General features: G+C 49.3%; 2 protein-coding genes across 2 annotated transcripts; both read right to left on the bottom strand.

The window, feature by feature from the left end:
* Positions 1 to 13,313: 13,313 nt before the first annotated feature.
* Positions 13,314 to 15,428, bottom strand: LOC134395583 (uncharacterized). The gene is made up of 2 exons (XM_063121744.1): positions 14,787 to 15,428; positions 13,314 to 14,021 (listed from the first exon to the last, which is right to left on the bottom strand). Exons 1-2 carry the CDS (start codon positions 15,426 to 15,428, stop codon positions 13,314 to 13,316), a joined length of 1,350 nt encoding a protein of 449 aa, XP_062977814.1.
* Positions 15,429 to 15,447: 19 nt separating this feature from the next.
* On the bottom strand, positions 15,448 to 23,326 carry LOC134395582 (uncharacterized). Its single transcript, XM_063121743.1, has 5 exons — positions 22,861 to 23,326; positions 20,351 to 20,452; positions 19,952 to 20,023; positions 18,887 to 19,779; positions 15,448 to 15,731 (listed from the first exon to the last, which is right to left on the bottom strand). The coding sequence occupies exons 1-5, from the start codon at positions 23,324 to 23,326 to the stop codon at positions 15,717 to 15,719; spliced, it is 1,548 nt and encodes a 515-aa protein (XP_062977813.1). The 3' UTR covers positions 15,448 to 15,716.
* Positions 23,327 to 24,553: the final 1,227 nt, after the last annotated feature.

Below are 24,553 nucleotides of genomic sequence, written 5' to 3'. Positions count from 1 at the left end.
GTATATATGGAGAACTTGGTGAAATTTCCTCTTCATCACAACAGTTAAAGCTGCAGGTGTCCTGTCCTCATTTAAATCTGGTCACTCTAGTAAAGCTCCTGCAGCTTTAACAGTTGTGATGAAGAGGGGATTTCACCAGGTTCTCCATATATACAAATGACACCTGCTGAAATTCCTTTTTCCATGCAACTGTTGAAGATACAGGAGCCCTGTCCTCCTTTTCATAGGGTCACCCTAATATCTGGCTAGAAGAACCCATTTAGACTGCATAGATATATGTTCATAGTCCCACATCACTGGGACTATATTTCAAAGAGCACTTTTGCCTCTGCATGGTTAGATGAGGGGGGGAATCATACAATTCCCGGCATTTCCCAGCTATGGTCCAGGCAGTTGTAGGACCTTGTTGTCTCAACAGGCATAGGATTGTGCTCCAAATTCCTAAAACCCACTGCCTTGTGAGGAAAACTGGAAAGGGGAAGCAGATGGTCCTTTCATGCATGTTGCTGGAAGACCTGGAAGTTACCCTCCCACCCACCGCCATATCTCCTGTAAACACAACACAAGTTATATATGGTCTGTTGGAGGGGGGTCTCCTTCGCCCCCTCCCCTGTTTCTATCTATTATTGTTATTATTTATTTATTTATTTATTTATATATATAGCACCATCAATGTACATGGTGCTGTACAGAGTAAAACAATAAAATAGCAAAACCCTGCCGCATAGGCTTGCATTCTAATAGAATCGAAATAAAACAATAAGAAGGGGAAGAGAATGCACCAAACAGGCACAGGGTAGAGTAAAACTAACAGTATAAAAGTCAGATCAAAATCAAGTTTTAAAAGCTTTAGAAAAAAGAAAAGTTTTTAGCTGAGCTTTAAAAGCTGCGATTGAACTACCCAAGAAAAGCAGCACCCACTCCAAGCCCCCGTTTATAAGGAAATTGACCAGACCGTAGGGGTTTTAAAGAATCCGCTCCAGAGATATGTCGCCGTGGAGAATGTAGAGGAAAGAGAAGCAGAAAGGACTACCACTGCAATTTAAGAGGCATCTATAGTGCAAGCAGAGGGGCCTGCAAGGCTCGGCGCCCTTATACTGAAGCTACCTGGGGGTGGTGGTGTCGGAGCACACCTGGAGAAGATGAGGCTGCGAAACCCGTCCGACACGGAAATTCACTTTACCTCAATTAGCAGCAAAGCGCAGCTGTCCTATCGTGTAGGAGCGGAGCAATCGTTTTGATTCAAGCACTCGAAGAAACGCCGCTGCCGGGAAGAGCGCTAAGGAGCAGGCGGCGAATTCGAAACAGCTGCAGCCACTCCGGCGCGACGCCTACTGGAAGAGCCCAGCTTCCCTCCCTCCACGTGGCTCTGTTGATAATCCACCGGATGCTCCTGGAGAATGGGGAAGCCCGGTGGGCGGGGCCGCTTGGCTGTGCGTCGCAGCCAATCAGCAGCTCCTAGAACGCTACCAAGAAGAGTGCTCCGAAGTTCATCGCTGGAGGAAATTCCCTGGATAGTAATAACCAGGCAGCTAAAGATAAAAGCTGCATTCTCGCAAGGCTAGATTTCCGGTCTCCTTGTGAAATCGCCGCTTGAGGGCTTCTCTTCTGCATACGCGATAAATAGGTTTGGGTGTGGCGGTAAAAGTACCTCAAAGCCTGATTACATCAGGGCACATTCAAACTAAAATTCGTCAGCATGTTCAGTTCTTATCTTCTACTGCTTGAGTAGGGACAAAGGATTTTCTTTTGTTTTTATCGCTCTCCCGTGTGCTAATAAGTTCAGCGATGTGAAGATGTCTGTATACTTATCACCTGGCAACTGTAAATGTAAATAAAGTAATGATTAAGTACGTTCTTAAGTAATGATTAAGAACTGCATTTCAGTTCCACCCTGACCTCAATGTTAACAACCCCCCCCCCCAAATGTGAGTGTCTGTGTATGAAAATTCCAGAGAATATTTACAGTCAACAGACCACCGTTACGGCATATAAGTACACAGACGTTAATAAAAATACATGATGGTAAAAAGGATACAACATCTGTAAAATTCCATCTCAGATTGGAATTCACCAGGGGCAGGGCCTTCAGCGTGGTGGCCCCCTCCTGTGGAATTACCTGCCTCTGGAGGCTCCAACTTTGTACTTCTTTCAGCGCCTCCTGAAAACATCTTTATTCCAAGAAGCGTTTCCTTAATATGCAGCCTTGAATCTCTGTTTTTGCTTCTTTTAAATTTTGTTTTAACTGTTTTATTCTGTTTTTATTTTCATTTTAACTTATACACCGCTCCAAAAAATTTTCAATGGGGAGCGGTATATAAACATTCTAAATAAATAATAAATAAAAATGCTAATCAGTAGGTGTAAAATAATGATCAGACATCTGTGAGTGGTCTAATGAGAATAGCCAGATTCAAAAATTTGGCCACTTGCTCAGTAATAGGCTTATTGGTACCCTGAAGGAAAATAATCATAAGAGACTCAGGAGAGCGACTGGGGAAACGCTGTATAGTGGGGCATATTAGGTCTTTCCTGGCCTCTTGATAATAACTGCAGTAGAGTAGTACACTCAAAATGGACTCCACCTCTACATCATTACAGGGGCAGCATCTAATATTCTTTGGGATTTTCTTGAATCTGCCTTTTAATAGCTTGGAGGGGAGAACATTGAACCTTGCTAAGGAGAATGCTTTCCTATATTTAGGGATAGTTAGCCATCCCAGGTATGGCATTCTGTCTTTGCAGGGATGGCCTAGTAGATCCAATGACTGAAGGGAACATGGTCCCCATGCAGCTCCCTGGAGCTCCTGGTATACATACATATATCATAGAATCATAGAATAGCAGAGTTGGAAGGGGCCTACAAGGCCATCGAGTCCAACCCCCTGCTCAATGCAGGAATCCACCCTAAAGCATCCCTGACAGACGGTTGTCCAGCTGCCTCTTGAAGGCCTCTAGTGTGGGAGAGCCCAAAAACTCCCTAGGTAACTTGTTCCAGTGTTGTACTAACAGTTAGGAAGTTTTTCCTGATGTCGAGCCGGAATCTGGCTTCCTTTAACTTGAGCCTGTTATTCCGTGTCCTGCACTCTGGGAGGACCGAGAAGAGATCCTGGCCCTCCTCTGTGTGGCAACCTTTTAAGTATTTGAAGAGTACTATCATGTCTCCCCTCAATCTTCTCTTCTCCAGGCTAAACATGCCCAGTTCTTTCAGTCTCTCTTCATAGGGCTTTGTTTCTAGACCCCTGATCATCCTGGTTGCCCTCTTCTGAACATGCTCCAGCTTGTCTGCGTCCTTCTTGAATTGTGGAGCCCAGAACTGGACACAATACTCTAGATGAGGCCTAACCAGGGCCGAATAGAGAGGAACCAGTACCCTAACCCTAACCCCTTCCAAGTCCACATTCCACCATTTGCATTGCAGCTACTCTCAACTGAGCTCAACGGAGTCCCTCTCCTACCCTGGGTTTAATTTTCTGCCCTGCCCTTTTGCAAAGAACCAGAGAGTACAAACAGATGGGGCAGGCATGTACAGCATGAGGTGTTGTTGCCTCTCTCAGAATGGAGCTACTTTGGTGTGGAGGAAACAGACATGTTGAAATATCTCTCTGCTCCCTGTCCTTTCATTGGGGTGGGGTTGTTCCTCAAGTAGACCTCGACTCTTTATCTTGTTAAAAACCTATTAATAGATTGAAGTAGTCTCTAGATCCACTTAGAATATATGAGGAAGGGGAGATATCACCTCCCTTCATGGCCAAAACGTACTTCAAATAAAACTGCTTCTAAACAGTTGTCACACATGGGTAGGGTGACAGTATGAAAAGGAGGACAGGGCTCCTGCATTTTTAACAGTTGTATTGAAAAGGGAATTTCAGCAGGTGTCATTGGTATGTACAGGGAACCTGGTGAAATGCCCTCTTTTTCACTACAGTTAAAGCTGCAGGAGCTATACTAGAGTGACCAGATTTAAAAGAGGGCAGGGCACCTGCAGCTTTCACTGTTGTGATGAAGAGGAAATTTCTCCAGGTTCCTCATGTATACAAATGACACCTGCTGAAATTTCCTTTTCAATACAACTGTTAAAGATACAGGAGCCCTGTCCTCCTTTTCAAATGGTCACCCTACTCCTGGTGCCAATTGCAGAGTTGTCCCTCTCTTCCCTTCTCCTTCTTCCGCAGCACCCTCTCTTTGCACAGAGTACATACAGGTGGCACCTCTGGGTGAGCCCCCCTGCCCCCCCCTCCAGTAGCTGCTGATGCAGAAATTGTGCCTGCCGTTGAGAGTCACTAGCTTTGTGAAGAAGTCCAGGCAAATAGAGGAGGTGGCTTCATCCTGAAGCCTCTTCCTCTAGCTCTTCACAGTAGCCATGGCTCAAATTACACACCAGGATGTAACAGGGTTTGTTTTCTTGCCTTCCTTCCCTGCCTTACCCTACCCCACCACACCCAGGCCACTCCAGGCAGGACTGGGCGTTCCTCTTCCCTGAACTGCTAGAAAGGATCAAGTGTCAGTAGCAAAAAGGGAAATGGGGGAGGGGTGACTGCTTTCCCTAGATACAAAGAGATACCTAATCAGAAATGTCTAGGGCTCAAAGAGATCCCCCCTTTGTTTGTTTGTTTAAGAGATTTCCAGGCTGTGTTTATCAGGGCCGGTGCCAGACTATTTGCACCCTAGGCAAGGCGAGCTACTTTTAACCCCCCCCCCAAATTTCCAACTTCAATTTAGCTGTTTTTGAACTATTATATTTTCCTTTTTTCCTTTTTTTCTTAAAACAGCTAATTTGTATAAAACTGTGACCCTTAAAGGGCAATTGGCCTAATGGTAGCGCCAGGCCTCCGGGTTTTAGGACCATTTATTCACAAGGCACATATGGAAAACATAATAATAATAATATAGCAGTGTGCCAATGGAATCAGTTACCTAGGAGGTTGTGGGCTCTCCCACAGTAGGGGCATTCAAGAGGCAGCTGGACAACCATCTGTCAGGGATGCTTTAAGGTGGATTCCTGCATTGAGCAGGGGGTTGGACTCGATGGCCTTGTAGGCCCCTTCCAACTCTGCTATTCTATGATTCTATAGTGCACATACTTAGGATTAGAACAGGGAAGGGGGAAGGAGCATCATCTGGAGGTGGCATTCACTGTCCAAAGAAGTTTCTAGAATCATAGAATAGTAGAATTGGAAGGGGCCTATAAGGCCATCAAGTCCAACCCTCTGCTCCCATTTCTCCTTCAAATTTCCCCTTAACTGCACATGATGTATTTTATATTCGCTGTTGTTCCCCGCCTCGATCCAAGTATTATTATTATTTAGGGTGACCATATTTTGGAAACCAAAAAGGAGGACAACATGGTCTGCCCCCAAGGGGGCGTGTCCAGCACTAAGGGGGCGTGTCCACCTGAACATAGCCTTGGTCACATGTCTGATTTTACAGCACACATTTAAGACAAATCTGTTCTACATAGCATCTTAATGTTAAAATCACTGAAATAAAGAACAAGTGAGAGATTCAATGTATCTGAAATTAACTTCACTCACTCCAACTTTTGTAGGTTATGCTGTACTTTGAAGCTTTTGCTATGCTTTGTGTGATACAGTCTCCCCTTCCCTCAAATATATTTTCTGACTGTATCTTCACTCATTGCAAGCTGCTGTTGTTGTTAACAGAGTTTGCTACTGGCCGGCCGGATGGCTGGCTTTTTTTAATTTCAATTTTTTAAAAAAGCTTGTGTATAATTGTCACAAGTTTCTCTACTCTAACATTAGGGTGGGTGTTGTGGCAGTGAACACCACTTTGCCCATTCACACTTCTCACTTATATACATTAGCTTATCAAGGCTTGTGCGTTGGCACCACTTCGCACATCCAGACTTGAACTCCTGTCTACTTCCTGCACAAACATGCGACTCTGAGACCCTCTTCCTAATGCCCTGCATTTCATGCCAACACCATGGGGCTAAGTTACAATAGATGTCTCTGGGTTGTCTGTGCAGCCTCTGTTGTCTCTCACTCTAAGTCACTGCAGACAAACCAAAGCCTCCAGCCTCAAACAATCTCTCTTTCTCTCTCTCCCCCAAAGTCTCCCAACGGTCCAGCTAGGCTGCACACTTGTGGCTTGGGATATTGCTTATTGCAGGTTATTGCTTGGTCATGTCTGGTGACTCTTACATTATTATTATTATTATTATTATTATTATTATTATTATTATTATTATATCACGCCTTTTGCGTGATATAATATTTTAAAAACCTCTGCCACCAGCCGCCTCCACCTCCTCTCCTCTTGCACAACTTTGATGCACTCTTAAAACACTCTGCGTGGCAAGCCAGCCTCAGGGCCAAGCTACAGGTTCATCTGGGTTGCCTTCAGCCTCTGTCTGCCTTTTGCCAGCCTGCCAACATTTCCAGCCTCAAATAATCCCCCACCCACCCCCCTCTCTCTCTGCCAAAGTCTCCCAACGGTCCAGCCAGGCTGTGCACTTGTACCCTGTGGCTGGGGGTAGGGCAACAGCTTATGGCTTGGTTGCATCCGGTGACTCTTGTTTTTTTTTAAAAAAAACCCTCCAAAACTGCACCAAAACTGGACTCTGAAGGGAAGTGGTAGCGAAGCAAAGCAATGATATGCCAGGTTCCAACATTTTCAGCAACAGCGAATCTGCAAAGAATAGAGCCTCTCTCTCGACTGGCACCTTACTGTTGGTCGTGAGAGTTTTTCTCTAAAGATGACCCTTCATCGCCCGTGATGTGGAAATTTGAGGAAAAGGCCTCTGGCCCATTCTGTTTTGCCCTGTGGGCAGCTTTGACTGACCTCTCCTTTCCCACATTTTGATTTGTGGATGCCTTGCCTCTACTGAGCTCCAGGTACCCGACTGCACACCAAATCTGCAACAGGAAAGGTGCCCTGCTTGCCCAGGACTTCTTACCTAAAGACTGGAGATCCCCTTAATGCCAAGGGCTGAAGCTGCTCAATATGCAGCACCCCAAAAGAGGAGGTTTGACAACCTGAGTTTGAAGGGTATGGCTCCAGCAGTTTTAAAACACAATAATTTTAAAACTTTGAACTTTTTAAAAAATCCTTTAAAAATGGATGAACAGATCTGATTCAAACTTGGCATGGCTATTTCCATGCCAAGTTTGGCATGGCAATAATAATAATAATAATAATAATAATAATAATAATAATAATAATGGGTGACCATATGACCGGATTTTACCAGATTTGTCCGGGTTTTTGATGACAAATCCGGGAGGGGGGCGGGAAGCTGGATTTTTCCCCAAAGAGCAGCTCTAATGGGAATTAACAAAAATGCTTATAACTCCATCATTCTTAAAGATAAACACATGAAACTTGGCACGATGGTAGCTCTTAGGAAGGGCTTTAGTCAAAGAGCTGCTCTTTGGGGGGAAAATCCGGATTCCCCCCCCCTCCCGGATTTGTCATCAAAAACCCGGACAAATCCGGTCATATGGTCGCCATTATTATTATTATTATTATTATTATTATTAGTAGTAGTAGTAGTAGTAGTATCCCGCCTTTTGCCCAATGCTGGGCCTCAAGGTGGCCTTACAAAGTTTAAAACATACATGGGGGGGGGGACATAAATGTTTAAAATACACAACAAAATTATAAGACATTTATTATTATTATTATTATTATTATTATTATTATTATTATTATTATTATTATTATTATTATTTTATATAGCACCATCAATGTACATGGTGCTGTACAGAGTAAAACAGTAAATAGCAAGACCCTGCCGCATAGGCTTACATTCTAATAAAATCATAATAAAACAATAAGGAGGGGAAGAGAATGCAAACAGGCACTGGGTAGGGTAAAACTAACAGTATAGATTGAGGGCCAGATTATTCTCCAAAGGCCTGCTGGAACAAACAAGTTTTAGCCTGCTTCCGAAAGCCCATCAAGGCGGGAGCCAGCCTAGCTTCCCCGGGAAGAGAGTTCCAGAGCAGCGGAGCAGCCACCGAGAAGGCCCTCTCCCATGTTCCCACCAAGCACGCCTGTGAAGATGGTGGGACTGAAAGAAGGGCTTCTCCAGAAGATCTCAAAGCACGGGCAGGCTCATAAGGGAGAATACGTTCTTTCAAATAACCTGGACCTGAGCCATATAGGGTATAGAGTACCATTGGGTCCTTGAGTGAAAACTATTCACTCTGCATATGCTCAAGAGTACCCTCCATTCTTACTTCAGGACTGAACCCCAGTATTGAAAATAAATTCAAGAACTGTGGCTAGGTTCAAACAAAGCCTTTGGAGGTAGACAAAATTGTGCCTGAGGTCACCAATGTGTTGCCAGACACCTTCCTTGGTGATCACTGGTGCACCTTTTACCCTTCACAATTATTATTTTTAAGATTAAAAATTCATATTAGGGGCTGGGATTTCAGAAAAGTGAAATAAGGGTGTTCAGCTGCTAGATACAAAAGAGGGCAGGGCTCCTGCAGCTTTAAATGCAGAAGGAAGTTCATTTGCTGACTTCCAGTTAGCAGCTATGACCAACCTGGGTGCTGTCTAGAAAAAAGTCAGGAGCTCTTTTAAAGCACCCCCATTTGGAAATGAAAAATATATTAAAAATGATTTATGTATTATGTAAATATAAATTAATGTATTTCTGTGTGTGTGTGTTAAGTAAATAGTAGAATAGGAAAATTATGCAAAGTATTCAATTCCAAAATGCAGTGTTTCATGGATAGAGTATGAAGATATAATTCAATTATATCAGAATGCTGGTTTCTTATCGATATGATCTAAAACAGGGATCTCTCCCTGCATTTGCAGACTGTTTAGGCATAGAAGAACTGGAGAAAATGGCTAGCGCAATAACCGTTCATCTTCCATCTCCAAACACAAATATGTGAACCCCTTTCCTTTCCTTTGATGTATCCACCCTGTTCCAACTCCTTCTCCTGTTCGGTCCTACATGGCTGCTTGTCCCAACCTGGTGCCCTGCAAGTATTTTGAACTACAAGCTTCATCACACCTACCGTTTTACCCTGCTAAAACCCACAATTTCCACCTCCGGGTCCTTGGTACGTCCAGCACAGGTCCTTTTCACATGAGTCTTGTTGTTGCCTTATTTCCCGCTGTAGAACTTTTCACCTGCGGTTGTTCCGTGCTTCCGCATATTGCAATTGTCAAGCGAAATTGATTGTCACTGGATTGTTCTGGTGCTAGTGTGGTCACCATGCCTCTGCCCTTTCCCCTCCCCCTCCCCCTCCCCTTCATTGGTTGCTGGGTTGTGAGGGACATGGGCGCAATCTCACACCCACCCACACCTGAGTGTGTTGTTTTGGTTTTGTGGTTTATCAGTTCATAGTGCTGCCTTCGGCTTATGCCAATGGGGGTCTAGAGATGCTCGTTCCTTCCCGGTGGGGTGGGTGGTGGCACACGTATACAAAGCCGTGGTCTTGATACTCTGTCTGAGTGTGTGAATATAGATAGACAGATAGGTATTAGGCGAGGGCTAGACAACTACATATTCCCTAATCCCTGGCTAATGGCCATGTTGATAGGAACGGTAGACTAAGACATCTGGAAGGCATCAGGGGGTCTACCCCGGTATTAAACATTTCACAGCACACACATCTATCTCCTCTAAATATTGCCGCTTGCCTAATTATACATGCAGATGCACATGTTGAAATTTATTACTTAGAAAATGCAGTAAGGTACTGGTTTCCCTTTATTCGGCACTGGTTAGGCCTCATAAGAACATAAGCCCTGCTGGATCTCACCAAGGGTCCATCTAGTCCAGCACTCTGTTCACACAATGGCCAACCAGCCATCGGCCAGGGATGAACAAGCAGGACATGGTGCAACAGCACCCTCCCACCCATGTTCCCCAGCAACTGGTGCACACAGGCTTACTGCCTCGAATACTGGAGATAGCACACAACCATCAGGGCTAGGAGCCATTGATAGCCTTTGTCTCCAGGAATTTGTCCACCCCCCCCTTTTAAAGCCATCACTTCAAGAAGGAGGCAGACAAGCTGGAGCGGGTTCAGAGGAGGGCAACGAGGATGATCAGGGGTCTGGAAACAAAGCCCTATGAGGAGAGACTGAAAGAACTGGGCATGTTTAGCTTTGAGAAGACTGAGGGGAGACATGATAGCAAGTGCTTGAAAGGTTGTCACACAGAGGAGGGCCAGGATCTCTTCTCGATCATCCCAGAGTGCAGGACACGGAATAATGGGCTCAAGTTAAAGGAAGCCAGATTCCAGCTGGACATCAGGAAAAACTTCATGAGTGTTAGAGCAGTACAGCAGTGGAACCAATGACCTAAAGAGGTTGTGGGCTCTCCCACACTAGAGGCACTGAAGATGCATCTGAACAGCCATCTGTCAGGTATGCTTAAGGGTGGATTCCTGCACTGAGCAGAGACTCAGTGGTCCGACAGGTCCCTTCCAACTCTACTTTTCTAGGATTCTATGAAATTGATTTCCCATAGACATCCGCTGTCCCATACTGCTCCCCGCCTCTGCAGAACAAATATTTTAGGACTTTGTACTGTTGGGACTGGGTCGGGTGGATCCCTCTACAACAGCCTTTCTCAACCTGGGGCACTCCAGATGTGTTGGACTGCATCTCCCAGAATGCCCCAGCCAGCTGGCTGGGGCATTCTGGGAGTTGTAGTCCAACACATCTGGAGCGCCCCAGGTTGAGAAAGGCTGCTCTACAATAAAGAGAGACCAAAGAAACAGGGCTCTAATGTGAACAGGCTGCCAGTAGGAAAAACGGGACACATATCAAAGATATCATTGTGTGCTATGACCCCAATTGAAAAGCCTGAGGCACAGAAAGCAGGGGATGATGGGGCCACGTGGCACTGGCTTTCTGCCCAGTTTTCCAGATTCAGACATCTGGACTCTCCTGGCATCACACTGTCTGCATGATGCCTCTAGAAGACATGTGCTGGGTTAAAGTGACAACTAGCACTAACCAGAAGCTGAGAACAGCTGGCTTACAAGGCTGAATTGCTTTCTTTTATAGGGCACATGTGGATGACTTGATGCCCTTTAATGATACCACCAAATCTGCTGATGGAGGTGGGAACGGGGCAATCAAACAAACTGTTGGGCAGCCGGGGGGGGGGGGTGGAGGGGAAGCAAGATTGCATGCCCATCCCCCATGAAAATGTAAAATTCCCAGAAACACATAGGAACTAGTATCGCAAAGGAAATGCAAATCCAAAACCCTTCTTCCTCGCATGCACAAGGGGCTTTCATTTTTGTTTATTTGGAGCATTCAAATCATAGAATAGTAGAGCTGGGAGGGGCCCATAAGGCCATCAAGTCCAACCCCCTGCTCATTTGCAGGAATCCACCCTAAAGCATCCTTGACATATGGCTGTCCATCTGCCTCTTGAAGGCCTCTAGTGTGGGAGAGCCCACAACCTACCTAGGTCACTGGTTCCATTGTCGTACTGCTCTAACAGTCACAAAGTTTTTCCTGATGTCCAGCCGGAATCTGGCTTCCTGTCACTTGAGCCCGTTATTCCGTGTCCTGCACTCTGGGAGGATCGAGAAGAGAGTCAAGAGCGTGACTTTCCCAGCTGCAAAAAAGCATTTAAGTGCGGAGGGTCAAAGTTCAGCAGGCTGCGGAGTGAAAATCATAGCTAATGGCTAACAGTGAAAATTATAGAATCATAAAATAGTAGAGTTGGAAGGGGCCTACAAGGCCATAGAGTCCAAACCCCTGTTCATTTGCAGGAATCCACCCTAAAGCATCCCTGACAGATGGCTGTCCAGCTGCCTCTTGAAGGCCTCTAGTGAGGGAGAGCCCACCACCTCCCTATGCACCATGTTATTCCGGTGCCTTAGAAGATTCGCTGCTAGGTTGGGTTCAGTTGCAACAGACACTATTTAGTCTGGATGAGGTCCGTTGTTCGTTGACACATGGAAGCAGCGCCTGAAACAGGTGAGTTAAAAATCCTACAAATGAGACAACGTGCCATGTGAAATCATGCAGGGGCACACATTTTAATGCATCCTGAGCCTATACAATGGACCTCAAGTAACAGAACCCAGGATGTAGCTTCGAGAAAAGGGGATGAGGCTATGTAGGGAGGAGCTGGATTGGTTCTCAGGGACTCTTGTTGAGTTGCATGGAGCAGAGAAATTGGGAGTGAACTCTGGGACGGCGCAGAGAGAGCACAAAGCCTGACTCTCACTGCAGATATTACATCAGAACATAAGAAGGGCCCTGCTGGATCAGACCAAGGGTCCATCTAGTCCAGCACTCTGTTCACACAGTGGCCAACCAGCCATCGGCCAAGGATGAACAAGCAGGACATGGTGAAACAGCACCCTCCCACCCATGGGAGGGTGCTCCGCAATTCAAGAAGGACGCAGACAAGCTGGAGCGTGTTCAGAGGAGGGCAACCAGGAGGATCAGGGGTCTGGAAACAAAGCCCTGTGAAGAGGGACAGAAAGAACTGGGGATGTTTAGCCTGGAGAAGAGAAGATTGAGGGGAGACATGACAGCACTCTTCAAATACTTAAAAGGTTGTCACACAGAGGAGGGCCAGGATCTCTTCTCGATCCTCCCAGAGTGCAGGATACGGAATAACGGGCTCAAGTTACAGGGAAGCGAGATTCCAGCTGGACATCAGGAAAAACTTCCTGACTGTTAGAGCAGTGCGACATTGGAATCAGTTACCTAGGGAGGTTGTGGGCTCTCCCACACTAGAGGCCTTCAAGAGGCAGCTGGACAAGCATCTGTCAGGGATGCTTTAGGGTGGATTCCTGCATTGAGCAGGGGGTTGGACTCGATGGCCTTGTAGGCCCCTTCCAACTCTGCTATTCTATGATTCTATGTTCCCCAGCAACTGGTGCACTGAGACATTGCCTTGAATACTGGAGATAGCACACAACCATCCAGGCTAGTAGCCATGGATAACCTTCCCCTCCGGGAATTTATCCAACCTCCTATTAGAGCCATCCAGATTGGTGGCCATCACTACATCTTGTGGTAGTGAGTTCCATCCATCATTTAACTCTGCGCTGTGTGAAGAAGTCCTTCCTTTTTATTTGTCCTGGATCTCCCACCAATCAGCTTCATGGGATGACCTCACTGGGTTCTTGGGAAATGTTGGTCGCTGGGAAGGAGTGCAACAAGGGAAGGGCCCTGCGGGGCAAAACGCATGGATCTCTATCCCTCCTGCACCCATCTTCTAAGAAAGGAAACGTTGACTTGCAACAGGAAAAAGTTTTTATTGCGATACTTTTGTGGTGGGACAAGACAGCAAGAACCTTTCCCCGCGCGGGTGGGGCAGTCCTTTGCTGAGAAATGGAAACTTACACATTGGGATTCCGGAAAAAGTAGTGTGCCAATGCGTTCCGCACCTCCTTACCCTCTCGGAAGTGGTGATCATCACCTTGCTTATACTCATCGGCAGCATCTGGCAGCAGCAAAGGGCCTGTCTCCTCGTTTCCCTCTAACAAATCATGCCCCTTGGTCTCACAAATGTTGTGGAGCACCACACAGGCTGTTATCACCGGGACAATGTTCTCCTGCCGCAACGGGAGGCGGGCCGTCAGGCATCGCCACCTTGCCTTGAGTCGGCTGAATGCCTGCTCCACGACATCATGGCACCGGTTAAAGCGCTCGTTGAACGCCGTCTTTCGCTGGTCCAGACGCCCTTTGTACGGCTTGATCAGCCACCTCCGCATGGGGTAGTCGGAGTCAGCCAGAATGAGGGGTGGAACCAGGACATTGTTAATGAGGACAGTAGGGTTGCCTGGCACAAAGACCCCGGCATCCATTGCCTGGCACAGGGCGGAGCTGTGGAAAATGAATGCATCACGGTTCTTCGCAGTCCAACCAATCTCGATATCAATGAAGCGACCACGGTGATCTGTTGTTCCCTGGAGCAGCATGGAGTAGAACGATATTCGGTTCGTGGAGTCCAGGCCCTGTCCTTTTAGCGCATGGATTGGAATGTGGCAACCACCCAGAACTCCCACGCAACGGGGCATTCCCATGGCCAGGAATCCATCCATGATCTGTGGGAGGATGAAAAATACATTACAGTCTCTCTCCAAATCCCAGCCACCTGACAAGATCCAAATCAGGTATGTATCTGCGTGTATGTGTACACACACACACACACATACACCCCCCCTCAACAGCAGTGTTTGGGCAAAAAACTTTTATTAAGGACACACTCAAAACCACCATACTTTCACAGGTCCCATCTGTCTCCGGGGAGTGAACCTGAAAAATCCAGGATGCACACTGTTTAGTCCGGTTCAGTGTGTAGAGGCCAATGGGCTCTGAAATTGCTGGGGGTGTTGGGGGAATTTCCCATGTAGAACTCTGGAGGATCCCTGCCTCAGATCCATGGAAGGCTGATGGGCTCTGAGATTGCTGGGGGTGGAAGGGGAGGGTTGGGAAATTTCCCATACAGAATTTGCATGAGGCTGCTCTGCTCTCCCCCACGCTCTTCCCAGTGAGGACCCACGGTTTAACACTCTTTTATTTATTTATTTCATTTATACCCCGCGTTTTTTCCTCCAAGGAACCCAAAGCAGCTTTCATGGCCCTCCTCCTCTCCATTTTATCCTCAAAACAACAACACCGTGAGGTAGGTCAGGCTGAGAGTCTGTGACTGGCCCAAAGTCACCCAGTGAGCTTTAATGGACAACTGGGGACTTAGAACCCAGGAACTACCGACTCCCAGTCCAACCCTCTGACCACTACATCCTCTTTCCCGCTCTTCAGCAGGTTTCACGCTCCCCCTCCGCCCAGCGCTGGCCCACCGGTCCTACCTTTTCGTGATCACCCAGGAAAACTGTTTTTCTGAGGAGGACCAGTTTGATGGTCAGGCACACCTCCATGACAACGGTACTGACAGTAGACTCCCCAACTCCGAAATGGTTTGCGGCCTCCCGGTAGGTCTCAAGACTGGACAGCCACCAAATGGTTATGGCCAACCGCTTATGCGGAGGGAGCGGCTTCCTCATGATGGTCCTCTGCCTCTCAAGGTGGGGCCTCAGCTGCTCCGCAATCTCAAATAGGGTCGCCCTGGTCATGCGGAAGTTACGGATCCACCTCTCATCGTCCCAAACGCCGAGGACGAAGTCGTCGTACCACTGCTCCGGCTTGGGGAAAACCCAACATCTCCGTGGACGCATCCTCCTTGCACGGAGCGCGATCAAAGCAGCGGCACGTGCCCGCCGCGCCGCCTGTAGCCGGTGGAGTCTTCCCAGGCTTTCCCTGGCAAGCGCACGGAGGTATTCCTGGCGACGACGGGCGCACTGGGCCCTCCGCAAGCGTCCACTCACCCACTCCCTTCCTCCGCCTGCACATTGCTGTTGATACCACTGGCAGAGGTTGAGGATGTTCTGCAGAACCACTCCTATCAGCAGCAAGTACATCTTGAGCAGAAGCATGGCTCTCTGGGCATCCATGATTGTCCACCTTGGAGAAAGGCGGACGGAATCGTGGAAGGACTCTACACACGGAGCAGAAGGGCCTCGTTCCGGACGTGTGGAGCTTTGGTTTGGGAGAAGGTGAGCTCTGAGATTCCACCCCTTGCCCCACCAGTGCCTATTGAAATGATACAACAGTTCTTTCTACAAGGCCTGAGGGGTGTGTGAGAGAGAAAATGAACCTGGGCGAAAGGTCAGTCTTTTGTCTCGCAGAGGAAGGCTCCAGGACAGCTGGGAGGAAGCCGGCCTTGCTTGGAGTTGTGGTTTTTAGACTCCTTCCTCCTGAGTGTGAGGAAAGAAAAGAAAGCATTTTTAAAAGAAATGGCACAAGTTTACAGTATCCTCCTTCTAGTCAAGAGTAAACGCTGAAGCCCCTGCATGTTTACCCCTCTCAGGTCAGGGCTGGGGTGTAGGAGGCCGGGCAATTCTCCACACCGCAACGCCAACAAAGAGCCCATCTCCCACCTCAGCAGAAAAAGCAGGGATCCACCACTGATGGGCATGAAAACATGGCTCTGAGGCTGGGTTCCTCAGGGATGCAACTGTTGTTTGTTTTTATGGGTAATCCTCCACACCGCAATGACGACACAGAACCCATCTCCCATCACAGACTGCAGCAGAAGAAGCAGGGATCCGCCCCTCATGGGCGCAAAAACATCACTCTGAGGCTGGGTTCCTCAGGGATACTGCTGTTTGTTTTTATGGGTAATCCACCGCACTGCAATGCCAACACAGAGCCCATCTCCCACCACAGACTGAAGCAGAGAGAAACCATGATCCACCACTCCTGGGTGTGAAAGCAAGGCTGAGGCCAGGTTCCTCAGGGATACTGCTGTTTGTTTGTTTTTATGGGTAATCCTCGACACCGCAATGCCGACACAGAACCCATCTCCCACCACGGACTGCACAAGAAGCAGGGATCCGCTACTCATGGGCACGAAAGCAAGGCTCTGAGGCCGGTTCCTCACAGAACCCTCCACACCACAATGCCAACACAGAGCCCACCTCTCACCACAGACTGAAGCAGAGAGAAACCATGATCCACCACTCCTGGGTGCGAAAGCAAAGCTCTGAGGCCGGGTTCCTCAGGGATACTGCTGTTTGTTTGTTTTTATGGGTAATCCACCGCACCGCAATGCCAACACAGAGCCCATCTCCCACCACAGACTGAAGCAGAAAGAAACCATGATCCACCATTCCTGGGTGTGAAAGCAAGGCTCTGAGGCCGGGTTCCTCAGGGATACTGCTGTTTGTTTGTTTTTATGGGTAATTCTCCACACCGCAATGCCGACACAGAACCCATCTCCCACCACGGACTGCACAAGAAGCAGGGATCCGCTACTCATGGGCACGAAAGCAAGGCTCTGAGGCCGGTTCCTCACAGAACCCTCCACACCACAATGCCAACACAGAGCCCATCTCCCACCACAGACTGAAGCAGAGAGAAACCATGATCCACCACTCCTGGGTGCGAAAGCAAAGCTCTGAGGCCGGTTCCTCAGGAATATTGCTGTTTGTTTGTTTTTATGGGTAATCCTCCACACCGCAATGCTGACACAGAGCCCATCTTTGTGAACCGCCCAGAGAGCTCCGGCTATTGGGCGGTATAGAAATGTAATAAATAAATAATAAATAAATCTCCCACCACAGAATGAAGCAGAAAGAAACCATGATCCACCACTCCTGGGTGCGAAAGCAAGGCTCTGAGGCCGGTTCCTCAGGGATACTGCTGTTTGTTTTTATGGGCAATCCTCCACACCGCAATGACGACACAGAACCCATCTCCCATCACAGACTGCAGCAGAGAGAAACCATGATCCACCACTCCTGGGTGCGAAAGCAAAGCTCTGAGGCCGGGTTCCTCAGGGATATTGCTGTTTGTTTGTTTGTTTTTATGGGTAATCCACCGCACCGCAATGCCAACACAGAGCCCACCTCTCACCACAGACTGAAGCAGAGAGAAACCATGATCCACCACTCCTGGGTGCGAAAGCAAGGCTCTGAGGCCGGGTTCCTCAGGGATACTGCTGTTTGTTTGTTTTTATGGGTAATCCTCGACACCGCAATGCCAACACAGAACCCATCTCCCACCACAGACTGAAGCAGAGAGAAACCATGATCCACCACTCCTGGGTGTGAAAGCAAGGCTGAGGCCAGGTTCCTCAGGGATACTGCTGTTTGTTTGTTTTTATGGGTAATCCTCGACACCGCAATGCCGACACAGAACCCATCTCCCACCATGGACTGCACAAGAAGCAGGGATCCGCTACTCATGGGCACGAAAGCAAGGCTCTGAGGCCGGTTCCTCACAGAACCCTCCACACCACAATGCCAACACAGAGCCCACCTCTCACCACAGACTGAAGCAGAGAGAAACCATGATCCACCATTCCTGGGTGTGAAAGCAAGGCTCTGAGGCCGGGTTCCTCAGGGATACTCCTGTTTGTTTGTTTTTATGGGTTATCCTCCACACCGCAATGCCAACACAGAACCCATCTCCCACCATGGACTGCACAAGAAGCAGGGATCTGCCACTCATGGGCACGAAAGCAAGGCTCTGAGGCCAGTTTCTCACAGAACCCTCCGCACCACAATGCCAACACAGAGCCCATCTCCCACCACAGACTGAAGCAGAAGAAGCAGGGATCCGCCTCTTATGGGCGCGAAAACATCGCTCTGAGGCCGGGTTCCTCAGGAATATTGCTGTTTGTTTTTATGGGTAATCCTCCACAACGCAACGTCAACACAGAGCCCATCTCCCACCACAGACTGAAGCAGAAAGAAACCATGATCCACCACTCCTGGGTGTGAAAGCAAAGCTCTGAGGCCGGGTTCCTCAGGGATACTCCTGTTTGTTTGTTTGTTTTTATGGGTAATCCACCGCACCGCAATGCCAACACAGAGCCCATCTCCCACCACAGACTGAAGCAGAAAGAAACCGTCATGGGTGCGAAACATCACTCTGAAGCCGGGATTCCCGACCCCACCTGTCCCCTTCTACCCTTTCTAGCGTCGCCACCTCCACCTCCCCAGCGCTGAAGTTCCGCGTCCCTTTGGACTGCTGCAGCTTGGGGATCAACACGCCGGTGCACTGCCCCGACCCACGTTTCTTCCCTGGAACGGAGATGGATGTACTAACGGTGGCACACATACTAACCAATCCACACGAGGAGGATTTGCTTTACTTTATTAAACAGGAGCAAGTGGTTTAATCGTCAACGGGGGTACATAGGAATAAACTGAGAAGCAAAACAGTGCTGCCGGCAGGATACATCGCTGCTTAGCGGAACATCATCACCAGGCCGCAAAACAGTGTTGCTCAACTTCTTTGAACCTAAGTAACAAGCAACGGAAAGGAGCGACCCCTAAACTTAATGGGGGGGACTGTAGCGCACGTGAGGATGGACGGCGAGGGCGCTGCGCTTCAGCCTACCCACCCGAGGAAGGTGGCGCCGAGTCCCTTCCGTTTCAAGGAAGTGTTCCTCCTTTGAGTACAGGAGCATTTCTGGTGTGGCCAGCAGTGGAGAGACAGGGGCGGAAGCAGGGGGCCGAGACGCAGCTGGACCCTCCTCTGGGCAGTCTGTGAAGGTCTCAGCATCCGAACTGTCTCCCTGGAGCGAGTCGCTGCTTGAAATGGGGGGCTCCAGGCTTGGCTCAAGCGGTGGGTGTAGGAGCTGCGGGATGACCGGGCTGGAGCAGGATTCATCTGCCCTAAGAGCTGGGCCGGCTTGTGTTCCATCCAAAGGCTCTGCGTAGGCACTGCTGGGCACGGGGACGACTCCTCCCTCTGGAGGGCGGCTCAGCTGTAGCTGTGAATCCCGGCCTACATCCCCGTCTTCCCCTCCATAACAGTCCGCTGAGGAGGGCTTAACCTTCTTGCGTCGGGAGCGACGCTCCCTCTGCGGCTGGGGACTGCCGTAACTCGCCCCCTGGCTAGACACAAGCGTCTCGCTCAGGGGGCCAATCCGAGCCACCAGGGCACGCAGAAGCTCTGTGTTGGCAAGCATGCTCTCCCTAAACAGCCGGTTGCTCTCCTGGGCCCTGGCCCTCTCCTCGGCCCGCTCCTGGTGCCTCTCCTGGCGGTCCCGCTCCCGCTCCTGGCGGTCCCGCTCTCGCTCCTGCCGCTCCTGCTCTCGCTCTTTGTCCAGAGCCGCCAGCAGACTTCGCGCCACCGCCCGCTCCTCCGTCATTTGCTCCTGCTCCCGCCGGTTCTGCTCCACCAGCTGGAGCAGCAGCGTTTCCGTGCGCTCCCCCCTCTGCCTCCTGCCCTTGTGCCAGCCGAGGCGGGCAGACGGCGAAAGAGTTGCCATGGGGTTAGCGATGGCAGGACCTAACGGGAAGAAACAAGAGAAGGCGGGTCTCAAAACTGAAGCTTGTACGGTAACGGGGTGCTCTGATGGGCTTCTCTGTCCCCCAAGAGCATGCCTCCCTCTCCTTCTCCACTCCCACCAGTCCTAGCGCTGGGGGCCCTGGGCAAGCTTGGCCAGCCGCCGGTCACTTACCAACTTTAGCACATGGATCGCTGGGCCCTGGGCGGTCATCATCCGTCTGTCCTCCTGAAGCACCTCCGCCATCTATAGGAATCACACAAAGAATCTGAATGAGCCGAGAGAGACTGCTATTTTATTCAGTTTATTTATTATTGCATTTATAGCCAAGGATATAAATTACCCTCCAAGGAACCCAAGGCGGTGTACATAATCCCCCTCCTCTCCATTTTATCCTCACAACAACAACCCTGTGAGGTAGGTTGGGCTTGTGCCTGGCCCAAAGTCACCCAGAGGGTTTCCATGGCCGAGTGTGGACTAGAACGCGGATCTCCCGACTCCCAGTCCAACACTCTAACCACGACACCACACTGGCACTATTATTTTTGGGGAAAGGGCTGCCCAGGCACTCACCAGCAGAATTGTGTTCGGCGTTTGGGAGAGGGCTGGGGGTTCCCCCGGGCGGCAGCTGCTCCCCAGCGGGGTCTTCTGCAGGCAGGATTTCCTCGCTGAAGCCTGAGGGGGATACAGAAGACAATGAGCTTTATGCATGGTGTTATTTCAAAGAGCCTCCTGCCCTGCAGTGACCTGTGTGTCCGTGAAAGTGGTCTTACCCACCCACACGCTGTGTAGCATTGGCTAGTCCACAGTAGGGCTGAGAGAGAGGGTCTGCCCACTGCCCCCCCTCCCCAGCATCCCTGAGCCTCTCCTGCACGCCCCCCCCCCTCCAGCACAACCTCTTTCCTGTTCTCCCTCCTTGACCTGTTTTCGGAGGCAGGAAGAAACCATTTCGGCAGGCCTTTGCTGAATAATGTGGACCTCCATCTACGTGTTAAGACTTTTAAAAATTAATATGTATCTCAAAATGTTGACATGTTTTAATATTGTGAACTGCCCAGAGAGCCCCGGCTATTGGGCGGTATAGAAATATAATAAATAAATATTGAAACTTATTTAATTATATTTTCATCTTTTGTATATTTTTACTTACAGCTTTTACCTATATATGCTTTAATTTTGTAAAGCCGCTTAGAGACCCAGCATTGGGCAAAAAGCAGGATACAAATAATTCGTCAACTTGACAGTCTTTTAACATTTAAAAAAGCAATAAAGACCGATCCAGTGGAATTTCAGAATGTTTTTAGGATGTTTTAATTAGGGTGACCATATGAAAAGGAGGACAGGGCTCCTGTATCTTTAACAGTTGTACTGAAAAAGGAATTTCAGCAGGTGCCATTTGTATATATGGAGAACCTGGTGAAATTCCCTCTTCATCACCACAGTTAAAGGTGCAGGAGCTCTACTAGAGTGACCAGGTTGAAAAGAGGGCAGGGCACCTGCAGCTTTAACTGTTGTGATGAAGAGGGAATTTCACCAGGTTCCCCATATATACAAATGACACCTGCTGAAATTTCTTTTTCAATACAAATGTTAAAGATACCGAAGCCCTGTCCTCCTTTTATTTATTTATTATTTATTTATTTATTACATTTTTATACCGCCCAATAGCCGAAGCTCTCTGGGCGGTTCACCCTATTTTAATCATGTATACTATGCTTTTAATCAGTTCTTATGTGTTTTATATTCGCTGTTGTTCCCTGCCTCGATCCAAGTGGAGAGGCAGGTAAGAAATGATGATGATGATAATAATAATGATGATAATATTCAGAGAAGGGTAACCATTAGGGGTCTGGAAACAAAGCCCTATGAAGAGAGACTGAAAGAACTGGGCATTTTTAGCCTGGAGAAGAGAAGATTGAGGGGAGACATGATAGCACTCTTCAAATACTTAAAAGGTTGTCACACAGAGGAGGGCCAGGATCTCTTCTCGATCCTCCCAGAGTGCAGGACACAGAATAATGGGCTCAAGTTAAAGGAAGCCAGATTCCAGGTAGACATCAGGAAAAACTTCATGACAGAGCAGTCCGACAATGGAATCAGTTACAAAAGGAGGTAGTGGGCTCTCCCACACTAGAGACCTTCAAGAGGCAGCTGGACAACCATCTGTCAGGGATGCTTTAGGGTGGATTCCTGCATTGAGCAGGGGGTTGGACTCGATGGCCTTATAGGCCCTTTCCAACTCTGCTATTCTATGATTATAATAATAATAATCACTTTCCCAGCTCCCCACCCCCACCACGGCAGCAATGCTCCATATGGCAACAGGGGAAATGGGGGGGGGGGGGGTGACCCAAGAAATGGACGACAGGATGTGTGAGGGATATGCAAGGGACAAACAAATGCCTGCGAAATGCCACCTACCTATCCTCCCCACCCTAGTGAGGATGTGTGCTTTCATGCTCTCCAACACATCCTATTTCCTCCTCTCCATCATACCCTCTTTCTTCCCCCCCCCCATGACAGTGACGTTCCACATGGGGTGGGGGGAAATTAGAGTGACCATATGAAAAGGAGGACAGGGCTCCTGTATCTTTAACAGTTGCATAGAAAAGGGAATGTCAGCAGGTGTCATTTGTATATATGGAGAACCTGGTGGAATTCCCTCTTTATCACCACAGTTAAAGGTGCAGGAGCTCTACTAGAGTGACCAGATTGAAAAGAGGGCAGGGCACCTGCAGCTTTAACTGCTGTGATGAAGAGGGAAGTTCCCCATATATCAAAGTGACACTTGCGGAAATGCCCTTTTCTATGCAACTGTTAAAGACACAGGAGTCCTCCTTTTCATATGGTCGCCCTAGGAAAATGGGGGAGGTCACAAGCAAAGGTGCGAGGGATATGCGTGCGAAAGGCTACCCGCCTACCTGCGTTCGCCCCCTCCGGCGAGGCCGGGCGCCTTCGCCCCCTCCAACCCATCCTCTTCCCTGCTCTACATCACATCCTCTTCCCCTGCCCCCCACGTGCGCGGGGGACGTGCGAGGGACCACCCAGCCCCCGCGCCGCGCCGCGCCACGCCGCCTACCTACCTGCTCTTTCGTCCACGTGGTCCTCGGCATTGACGGCGGAGAGCCCAGCCCCGAGGTCTTCCGGGGAGGGGAGCAGCAGCTGAGCGGCCGAGAGGTGCCTCCGCCCCACCCGCTTCGGGGTGACGCTGGCATCCCCGCGGAGGATGCGATGGAGCTCGCTGAAGAAAGGGCAGGTGGCCCGGGTATTCCCGGAGCGGGAATTGTGATCCACCACCCGCTTGTACTCCAGGCGCATCACCTTCGTTTTGTTCCGGCACTCCAAGGCGGTGCGTTCGTGGCCGCGCGCAGCCATCTCGCCAGCAATGTATTGGAAGAAGTAGATGTTCCTGTGGCTGCTCCGGAGCTGCTCCTGGATCTTGCTCTCGCCCCAGATTTCGAGCAAGTCCAGAGTCTCCTGGTATCTCCAGGAGACCCCGCGGCCGTTGCGGGTATTAGAAGCCACGGGAGCTACTGCGGTCTCAGCCATGAGAAAAGTGGGGTGCGGGGGGGAGAGGGGGGAGGGAGGGAGGACAGAGCAGCGCAGCTCCCCGAGCAGAACAGGGGGAAAGGGTCGGAAGTTCAAATGGCGCGGCGGAAGAGAACGGCCCCCTCCTTCCCCGTTTGTCAGCAGTGACATCACAGGACCTCCCACCGTGTCACCCCACCCCCAACACGGTGGGGAGGGGAGGGGGGAAGGCTGGGAATACCCGAGGCTTTAGCCCTCTCGGGGAGTGGGGGAACGCCACACTTTCGCCGTCTTAAAATGGGAAAGAGCGAGATGATAACAGCACAGGCACGGTGGCGTGTGAAGATCGCGGGGCTGAACGATGAACAAAAGTTCATGTATAAAAGAGAGCTTCGAAAGCGAACCTGGAAACTGGTCGGTGTGAGCGACTCTCGGCGGAACAAGAGTCTTCAGCCGCTTCCTCTTCCCGGCCGGAGCTGCTGCGGCTGATTGACGCAGGAGCTTTGAAGCTCAGTTTTGTTCCGCTCCTGGCTACGGGTGAGCGCCGTCTGTCGGTCTCGCTGTCTATTCCTCCCCCGTGGCTCAGTTTTCCAATTCAGGCTTTATTTTTTTTATTATTGTTTCTCCTTATTTATTGCATTTATATCCCACCTTAAGGAACCCAAGGTGGCATACATGATCCTGCCCCTCTCCATTTTATCCTCACAACAACCCTGTGAGGTAGGTAGGGCTGACAACCCAGTGAACTTCCATGGCTGAGTGGGGACTAGAACCCGAATCTCCCAACTCCCGGCCCACTGCACCACACCGACTCTTTCCTTGGCACATATCCTACAATTATTATTTTTAAAAAATCCATTTCAATGTCTACTCTGATTCATAGGGCCTTGGAGGGTGGTGGTAGTGGATGCTTTGTTTTTAAAATCTGAGTATGAAATGCGTGCTCCATGTTTCTTAGGAATCACTATTAAAATGCACTAGATAGAAAAGGGGGTGCAAAGGGATACACTCTAATCTTTAGCACAGCCTTCCCAGCCTGGTGCTGTCCAGATGTTTTGGACTTCAAGTCCCATTTGCCCCAACCTGCATGGCCAATGGTCAAGAATGTTTGGAGCTGCAGTCCAAAACATCTGGAGGGCACCAGGTTGGGGAAGGCAGATGCTCGGAGGTGATTTCCAGGGGGCTGATTTTGCTTTGATATCACTGTTTTCGTCTGCAACCCTCCTATATATGTATATAGTCAGGGGT

Source organism: Elgaria multicarinata, chromosome 3 (genome assembly GCF_023053635.1).
Source record: "Elgaria multicarinata webbii isolate HBS135686 ecotype San Diego chromosome 3, rElgMul1.1.pri, whole genome shotgun sequence".
Lineage (NCBI taxonomy): Eukaryota > Metazoa > Chordata > Lepidosauria > Squamata > Anguidae > Elgaria > Elgaria multicarinata.
The sequence above is the reverse complement of the archived record's forward strand: the minus strand, read 5'-3'. Positions and strand labels throughout refer to the sequence as shown.